The 8,683-nt window shown below is 51.4% G+C and overlaps 1 protein-coding gene across 1 annotated transcript; it reads left to right on the forward strand.

The window, feature by feature from the left end:
* The first annotated feature begins 688 nt into the window (after nt 1–688).
* On the forward strand, nt 689–7,945 carry LOC134548578 (homeobox protein NANOG-like). The gene is made up of 4 exons (XM_063393484.1): nt 689–938; nt 3,769–4,043; nt 5,368–5,457; nt 5,878–7,945. Exons 1-4 carry the CDS (start codon nt 758–760, stop codon nt 6,241–6,243), a joined length of 912 nt encoding a protein of 303 aa, XP_063249554.1. The 5' UTR covers nt 689–757; the 3' UTR covers nt 6,244–7,945.
* The last annotated feature ends 738 nt before the right edge of the window (nt 7,946–8,683 follow it).

The following is an 8,683-nucleotide window of genomic DNA, read 5'->3' on the forward strand; positions in this document are numbered from 1 at the left end:
CTGTCCCTCGAAGGTCTGTACAAAGGAAATTCCTTCTCAGTTTAAAATAATAATAATAATAAGAAGAAAAAAGTTATGTTCTAGTCCTCACCCCTAATTCTTACTCATTTGCCCCCCTCTCCCATCTCTGACATCTGCACCAAGAATATGGGAAGTGCTGGCAGGTCCGTAGGGGGTGTCTGTGGGTCTTGGGGGTGTCAGTGTGACACAAGCCACAAAGTAAAGGTCTCAGAACCCTCCCCATGACCCCGGGGCAGGGTGTGGGTTTGGCGGGCACGGAGTGGAGCAGCTCAGCACCAGACTCGGCTCCTGTGCCCTGCCCCGTGGTGGGGACTGGCCGGGATGCGTTCTCCCAAGGCAGGGAACAGCTGCCTTGCACGGGACATCTGCGCTCACGGGGTTTGGCGCCGGGACAAGCTCAGCAGAGCCCAAAGAAGCGAGCAGGAGGACTTGTCCTGGGCCTCTGGGTCAGACCCTGCTCAGGTGTGACCGAGGAACCTGCAGAATGGGAAGAATTCAGAGGGGACATATTTCAGCCCTGATGCCATGAGCCACTTTCCCTCCCCCCCCAGCTCTGTCCCCACCCCACCGATCGGCCTCTTTAACATGACAAAGGGCCCGGAGGAGCGGGCCACGGTGAATATTGCGGTCCCGGGCAGGGAATGGCCGGCTATAAAGGGCTGTCTGCGGGTCGGGGCCGCCCCAGCGGGGCAGGTGACGGCCGCTGTGAGGCGGGGGCCCGGCCGCAGCCCAGCCCATGTGCGCACAGCTGGCGCTGCCCCCGCGGCCGGCGCTGCCCGGCGCCGCGGCCCTGCGCTACCTGGGGCTCTGCTGGGGCGCGCCGGGCCCGGCGGGACAGGGCCCCGCCGCCGCCGGGCCCGCGGGAATCGCCGCGGCCGGGCAGTCCCCGGAGGCAGCAGGGAGCAGGCACACAGCAGGTAAGGCCTTGCCGCCCAGTCCTGGAGGTGATCCCCAGGACAGCTCTGCTCCCAGGTCGGGCACAAATGACTTGGAGCGGATTTTTCTCTTTCGCTGCCTTGGTTTCCTAGTGGGTGACCTAGGCAAACTGAGGTGTGGTAGGCGAGGAGGAGAGGTGACCCTGGGCAGTCACACCACTTTTCCAGGCTACTTTTCTGGGCTGACTGCCAACTGGTTTCCTAAACCTCAAAAGGCACTGTCAGGTCTGGGCTCCAGGCTGAAGGGCAGCGTGACAGCTCCGTCTTATGGAAGTTCATGATTCCTGGTGCAGGAATGCCTGGGCCTCCTTTCAGTGAAATGCTATAATGAGAGAAGCAGATCCTAGAGACACTTCTTGTGGCATCTCTCATCCCCGTACAAACTCCTTGCACCTTTTACGTGCTTGTAAATCACGAGCCTTACGAGTCAAGGCCTGCTCTAAATCACGGGGTGCCGGGAGATCTGCTCCTTTAAATCTGGTATTGTTACTCACTGCGTCTTTCATTTTGCCACTTTCCTCTAATTCCCTCTTCTCTCCGTGCTCTTGTTGCTTTGCCTTTCCCTTTTTAACCAAAAAGCCCTCGGCCTCACCGCTGTGACATTCTCTGTTCCTGCCATTCCTCTCCCACTCCAGTGAGTGGCAATAGAAGAGCTGATGAGAACAGGTTTTCGCCCAGCCCCACATTGCGGTCAGCAGGGCAACACTCTAGCGAGGTAAATGGGTGGGAGGAGAGCCAGGTTTTGGGGGGCCACTTTAAAGCTGTCATTTGCTATGGAAAGCTACAGGCTCAGGCAGAGTGCCTGTGGCTACTTGGCGTGTGGCTACCTGCCGTAGTTTGGAGAAAGGCCTGGGTTCTCTGCAGGCTGCCTCCCGACAAAGGCAGTGGGCAGATGGACTCCTCCGTGCCCCTGTTGGGTTTGGTATACAGACTTTAACCCCATCTTCAGTCTCATACCTCTCTCAGAGAGCCCAGTTGTGGAAGTCAAGGCCTACAGATGTCAGGGGCTTTGGGAGTGGGTGTGTCACAGGCGTTCATGTTCATGTCTGTTGCACTGTCGTTTATGTTTCTTGTTCCTCTCTCCTTTACTCTCTTCTCATGGGAGAGGGAGCACTTTTGTCCTGAGCTCCAGCTGCACATGATGCATTTCATGGGGCTTTGGGATGACGGGTCAGGCAGCAGCCTGGGGGAGCTTTAGTTCTACAGTGTCTCAGTGTGGTTCCTGTCTAGCAGGAGACTTTCCTGTTTTCCAGGCCCACATTCCCAGCATACTCATTTCCTCCCTAAAAGGTTTTTACTGCACAGCTTGCAGAAGCCAAGCCCCCTGTGATGCCACATGAAGTTTTAGCTTCCTGTGCAGCCAGGTCAAGATGTTCAGCTTCCTCGAGGCTCTGCAGTCTAGCCCTACTACACTGCCACAGATGGGACCACCTTTCTGAGGTCCAACAACACTCCAAGGCTTTTGAGTGATTGCTTAGTAGACTCGCAGCTTAGGACAGAAGAAGGAAAGGGTTTGTAGGATGGGTGGGAAGCCCATTCCTCCAGGTGACATCAGTGCTTTGCTCTGGACACATGTTCTGGAGGTTGAGGAGGGTGTCTCAGTGTCACAGCTCTCAGAGTGACAGGTAAGGAGGTTGGCAGACATTGGTTGGGCTCAATAGTCAGAAGGTGTGTACTGAAATGGCACTGCCCCATTCACTGCACTTCCAGTAGGAGGAGAGGGGATGGACCATGCAGGACAGTTTGCACAGGAATAGCTGGAAGAGGCAGGGGTGGGCAGAATCATCATTGTAGTTAGGGGAAAGAGGAGTGACTGGTATCACAGCCCTTCAGTCAGGTTTTCCTGAGAAGGTCTCAGCCTCTCTCAGACCCCAATAATTTGGCATGTTTTCTTATTCCTGCAGCCTGAATGACTTTGCATCTTGGCAAGTTTTGTCTTCACTAGGAGCTCAGATTGTTCAGGAAGCTTTTCCTTTAGATCTTTATCTCAACTTTGTCGTCAACAGAGACCCCTTAAGACATGTTCCAGGACAAATGAGAAGGGGCTTGAATGCCTTCCTCTGCACTCTTGAATTTTGTCCCCTATGTGCCTGATACAGGATTGCTGCCTCCTTTCACCTATTCCACACATCCACCTTTCCTCTTCCTCTCCTGTTCCATGTGAAATTTCTCTCCTTCATTCTTCTCTCACCAAAAGCCCCTCTCAGACAAACAGCTCCTTCCACCTACAGTGTCTCCAGCAGTGGCACGATCTGTGGTGGGAGACAAAGGCAAACAGGACCGAGCCAATATCCAGTGCCTGATGCTCTCCACCTGCTGCCCTCACTGTGAGCAGTGGCTGCTCTGCCCCACTGAGGTACACCCTGGTCAGAGGCTGTTTGGTCTCTGTTGAGTGCCTTGGTGTTGCTGCAGGCAGTTTTGGGGAGCTCAGCCAGCAACCCAGAGCTATGCTTGCAGTCATGACAAGGCCTTTTGACACCACAACCAAACTGAAATATTACTGAGGCCTTCTGGTGCAGGAGAGCTCACTGTGAACCAATGTGCACCACGCTCTTGCACCACTCCCTGCCCTGACTTTCCTGCCTGGCAAAAGGGAGCCACGAGCATCCCAGAGGGGACTGAGCTGGGAAGCTGCTTGCTCTCAGTGCACTTGTCTGTGCTCACAGATGTGTGAAGAAAGGAGGGTCACACAAGCCTTTGCTTCAAGAAAGCTCCTGTCTGGTAGGCAAGGAGCTCTACAGCAGGCAGGGAGCATGCCCGTACCCTTACGTTTTGTCTCTTACACCTTTTCTCATTGTCTTTTTATTTACAGAAGTATCCCCAGCTTCATCCAGTTCTGGGAATTTCAGCCAATTCACACCAGATTCAGCCACCAGTCCACACTCGTCATCCTTGTCCCCACAGCCTACAGCTAAGTCTCAGAAGGGCAGGGAATATGGCGTGGAAGGAATGAGGAGAACCAAGAGCCGTACAGCTTTCTCCAAGGAGCAGCTACAAACCCTGCACCAGCGCTTCCAGAGCCAGAAGTACCTCAGCCCCCAGCAGATCCGGGAGCTGGCTGTTGCCCTGGGGCTCACCTACAAGCAGGTGAACACAGAGACTTTGACCCACAGTGTATCCATCTCACAGTGGCTGAGTGGCCACGTAAGGAAGTGCCAGGATGGAGAGATGAGTCCCTAGCAGGGACTGAGGGAAAGGTGCCAGCTAACAGTTGCTCCCCTGCTTATTCATGCCCAGGGATCAGAAGCACTTTTGCAGATAGAGGGGTCAGTGGCACCTCATTTGGGCCTCCCGAGTCGAGGGTCACTTCAGGGTTCTGTTGCCAACACCTGTAGTAGAATTGCAAACCCAGTGATGAATATGTTGTTTGCCACAGTCTCTACCCTGGGCTTGACAGCACTTCACAGAATTTTTCATGCGCTGTGAACTTCACAGAAAGCCTGGCATGCATCTGTTCCCTGAATCACGGGGCTGTGACACGCTGAAAGCTCTTGGTAGTGTCTCCCAGGGCTTATCTTGTCCAATAATCTAATAATGCTCCACACTCAGCACTGCCTGGCTGCTTGACACGTGCTCCCTCCTCCCGATGGGTGCTGCTAGGTTCACACATCACGGCCCTTTAGGGTCTCTGCTGATCCCCAGGTAGGTTGTGTGCAGTGAAATCATGCTGCCTCCAGTGATGCCTTCCTAAAGCAGGGGGGGCTGGGCAATGGGGCACAAGGGTTTACAGTTACAAATCCAAAATCTGCCCGAAATTTGGATCTCAGATCTGGGCATGATGGCCTGGATGCCTTGGGACTAAAAAAGTTACACGTGGATTGTAAGTGAACACATACAGCACACACTGAACTGGTTCTGTCAGGAGCAAGATAGGTGGGACAGTCTGCTGTTCCCTTCAATCCACATCCCTACAAAGGCTGCTTTCACAGCCCAGACACAGCCCGGGGGCAAATGGCCCTGGAATTCGGCCCAGCAAGGAGCAATGAATTTGGGAACTGCTGGGTTCAAGGAGCAAGTCTGTCCCTTCTCTGTTCACAAATATGCAGAAACAGTATCTTAAAAGTTTGCCTGCAGTGCAGGGGGCTTGTAGAGGTGTTGGTGGATCTGATTTACACCAGTCATTCACCTCCATGATTGGAATTACTCGATTTGTCACAACTATCCCTGTCTCTTGACACTGAGCCCCCCTCCCCCACCACACAGTTGCACTAGCCACCTGCTGAGGCTGCTAGACAGACCTTTCCCCTTGGCAACACCCCCCCAGGAGTTCTCAAAGGCTTTATCTGCTGCTGGCCATGTATCTCTGCCATCTGGTCGCTCTCCCTCTGGTTCTTCCTGCTTTTGAATTCGGTAACACTTGTTCGTCCCTCTCCTTTGCTGACGTTTTCTCTGCTTTCCCTTCCCCACCCAGGTGAAGACTTGGTTCCAGAACAGGAGGATGAAGCTGAAAAGGTGCCAGAAGCACAGCCTGTGGAGCGAACGGGCTCAGTGCCTGACGCAAGTAAGAGAGCAGCACATGGCTCCTCATGGCTCTTCTGTCTGGGCAGATCAGTCCCTTATTTCCTCCATGGGGGCAACTTAAGCAAATGAGTGTGAATGCATCTGGCCTGCTGTTTGCTCAGCACAGAGGCACAGACTTGCATCACTCACTGTACTGGTGGTAGCCCAGCAGTGGGCTGGCTATGCCACAGAAATGTTTCCAGGGAAAAGCTGTTTTCCTCCCATGTATATATGAATATATATATGATTGTGTATCCACCCCTGAGCTATGGGAATGGACATAGTTCTTCTTGCCCTCCATGCCATTGCTGCTGATCAATAGACAGTACGAAATGTGAAGGGACAGAGCCCCATTACGTGTCAGGCCTGTGGACACCAGTGGAGAAGCTATGTGTTCTGACTCTCTGCCTTTCCCTTTCAGAGTGCCTTCCAGACCGGTACTTACCTGGACGTGCACCCCAAATTCCACCAGGGCTACCCCCTCACTGCAGCTGGCAACATCCAAACCGTGCCTGCCCCCTGTCAGCACTATGGAGCAGGGCAGAACGCTTACACAATCATGAGCAGCGAGGACGGAGGAGTCTTCGGCAAAGGCCCCGGGGGTACCTGCAGTGTCCAGCAGACAGTGGGCTTCATTGCCCAGCACAAAGTAGACTTTTACCACAGCTATCCTGGCAGTGTGGAATATCCAGGCTCAAAGACAGGCGATGGCTGTAATTTTCACCACTCAGCCACTATGGGGACGTCTTTCCCAACCACTGCTGGCCATCATCTTTATCATTCCTAAGCACTGTGCGTGTGGGGTACTTGGGCAGCCAGGAATCAAATTTTATTCTCCTCTCTCCCTTTGTTATTCATGTGATGTCCACCTCAGGGCCATCTTGTAGCTAGAACCTGTTTTGGCATCCAAGTGTGTGCCTGCAGACATGCAGCCGTGCAGAGACCCATTTGCCCAGGTACACGCACACAGAGCCTGCATTTCCATGTCCGTACACGTGCACACATACATTCCTTCCTTGATGGGCATGGACAACCAAGCTCCCTTATAGCAGAGCCCACGATCTGGCTGCCCAGCTTATGCCCTGGATCTCCTTAATTATGGATCTTGTAACTTGTCTTAAGGGGAAGCAGGGATTTCTTTGGGGATCTTGTTTCTACGTATCGCTTGTGCAGTTGTGTGTACGTAACACCTGAAGCCAGGGGCTCTGTGGAGAGGTGCTGGCCATGTACCTGTGACTGAAGCTGGAGAAGTTATTGCCACGTGCCAGTTATCCATCTGAAGTGTAAACCATCAATTCTGTATAACAGCCATGAGGTGAAGTGATGAAGTGTCTAATAAAGGAAAATGTGGCAAGTAGCTTGCAGAAAGGCTGGTAAGATGATCTTATAAGCCCATCCTTCTAGTCTGTACCTTTCTGTGCCTCCCCTTGAGAAAACCTAACAGTGCATTCAATTTGTCAAATAAAAAAGAGTATTTTTTAAGATGCATTATGTATTTTTATGTATCTCTTTTTTCCCACTGCAATAGAGCATTGCTATATAGAAACCAGATATAACATAAATAGCCATAGCAACTGTATGCCATTGTTATTTGATCCTGAAACTATAAACAGAAATTCTTCTGTGTTATTAGTGGATCAGTTTCATGGCTCTTGGCAGTGCCAGATATCTCGAGTCAAAGAAACAGGTGAGTAACCATCACCCATCCTGAGAATTTTCCCTATCCAGCAATATTGAATATGGGGACTGTCATGGAGGCACAATAATTTCTAAATTTGACTACCTAAAACCAGATGTGTGTAGCAAAGTGTATGTAATAACAGGCCTCCAGTTCCTTGAGTCACAGGTTTTCTCTTTGATGATGATAAATTTCTCTTAATGCAGTGAAGTAGCTGCCATTGTTTAAAAAAAGGCCATAAAATGAAGGCAGCGATTTCTGTGACTGGAGTAATAAGAGGCAAAGCTGATTTATGTCCCTGTACCTTACAGCTGTTCGTTCCCTCTCCCACTCCCTCAGCAGACACTCTGACTCTACTGTGAACTATACGGTGTGCTGACTTTGGCTGTTTGTTAATTTTCTTCACACTATCTAGGATGGGGCTGTGTTTTGGATTTGTGCTGAGAACGGAGTTCATAATACTGAGATGTTTTCATTACTGCTGAGCAGGGCTTGCACAGTGTCAAGGCCTTTTCTGTTTCTCCTTATCTCCCTGACAGGGAGAAGGCTGGGGGTGCACAAGGAGTTAGGAGGAGACACAGCTGGGACAGCTGACCCCAACTGACCAAAAATTCCATACCATATGGCATGGGGGGAGGAAGAGAGGGACATCCCGAGTGATAGCCTTTGTCTTTCTAAGGAATCATTGCACAGGATGGGGCTGTGTTGTCCTGGAGGTGGCCTGCCTATGGGAAGGAGTGAAGTAATTCCTTGTTTTGCTTTGTTTGTGTGTGCGGCTTTTGTTTTACCTATTAAAATATTTTAATCTCAATCCACGAGTTTTCTTACTTTTAGTCTTCTAATTCTCTCCCCCACCCCAGTAGTGGGGAGTGATCAAGTTAAGTGTCTGCATGGTGCTTATTTGCTGCCTGGCATTGAACCACAACACGTGGCCAGCGTGATTTGGGGAAAGATAAGGCCTTTTGGATGGTGAGTCATATAACCTTGGCACAGCCCCCACCCCTTCCCCTACAACCAGCAAGTGGCTAAGGATGGGCAAGACTGTTCTTGAAACCATCAGAGAGGAGGGGAACAATTAAGTCAACTGAAAAGGTGCTGACGATGATCTGGAGGGTGGACTGCAATAGCGGCAATTATCAGGGCTTTCACACCAGAATGAAGATGATTTTCAGTTCCTCTCAAGCTAACAGTTCTGTTTACTTACCTGAATATAACCTAAAACCTTTCCATGACAACCCATCAAAGGCTGCTGTAGGTGAAAAAATTTGAGCTTGATGGCTGGTCCTCACTAATACATCTCTGGAAAAGGAGTCACATGTCGTGCCCTGCTCCTTCAGAGATGCTTTAGGACAGGCAGGATTTTTGCTGTGGAGGCTCCGGGACTGGCTTGCAGAAAGCTGCTGTCTGTAAGAGCAACAGCTGTGATCTCCCTGCTATTGACCTTCAGCAAAGTAGCGCAAACAAACAGTACCAAATCTTACGGTTTCCTCAGTTTTTCACAGGTCACCATCCAAAGACAAACCTTACTGCCACAGGTGCTTATGGAGTC

The sequence above is a fragment of the Prinia subflava genome, chromosome 3, assembly GCF_021018805.1.
Source record: "Prinia subflava isolate CZ2003 ecotype Zambia chromosome 3, Cam_Psub_1.2, whole genome shotgun sequence".
NCBI lineage: Eukaryota > Metazoa > Chordata > Aves > Passeriformes > Cisticolidae > Prinia > Prinia subflava.

Coding starts and splice junctions, on each gene's coding strand:
- LOC134548578 (XM_063393484.1), top strand. CDS start 758: ATGTGCGCACAGCTGGCGCTGCCCCCGCGGCCGGCGCTGCCCGGCGCC. Junction 939..3,768: donor AGGGAGCAGGCACACAGCAG/GTAAGGCCTTGC, acceptor TTTTATTTACAG/AAGTATCCCCAGCTTCATCC. Junction 4,044..5,367: donor TGGGGCTCACCTACAAGCAG/GTGAACACAGAG, acceptor TTCCCCACCCAG/GTGAAGACTTGGTTCCAGAA.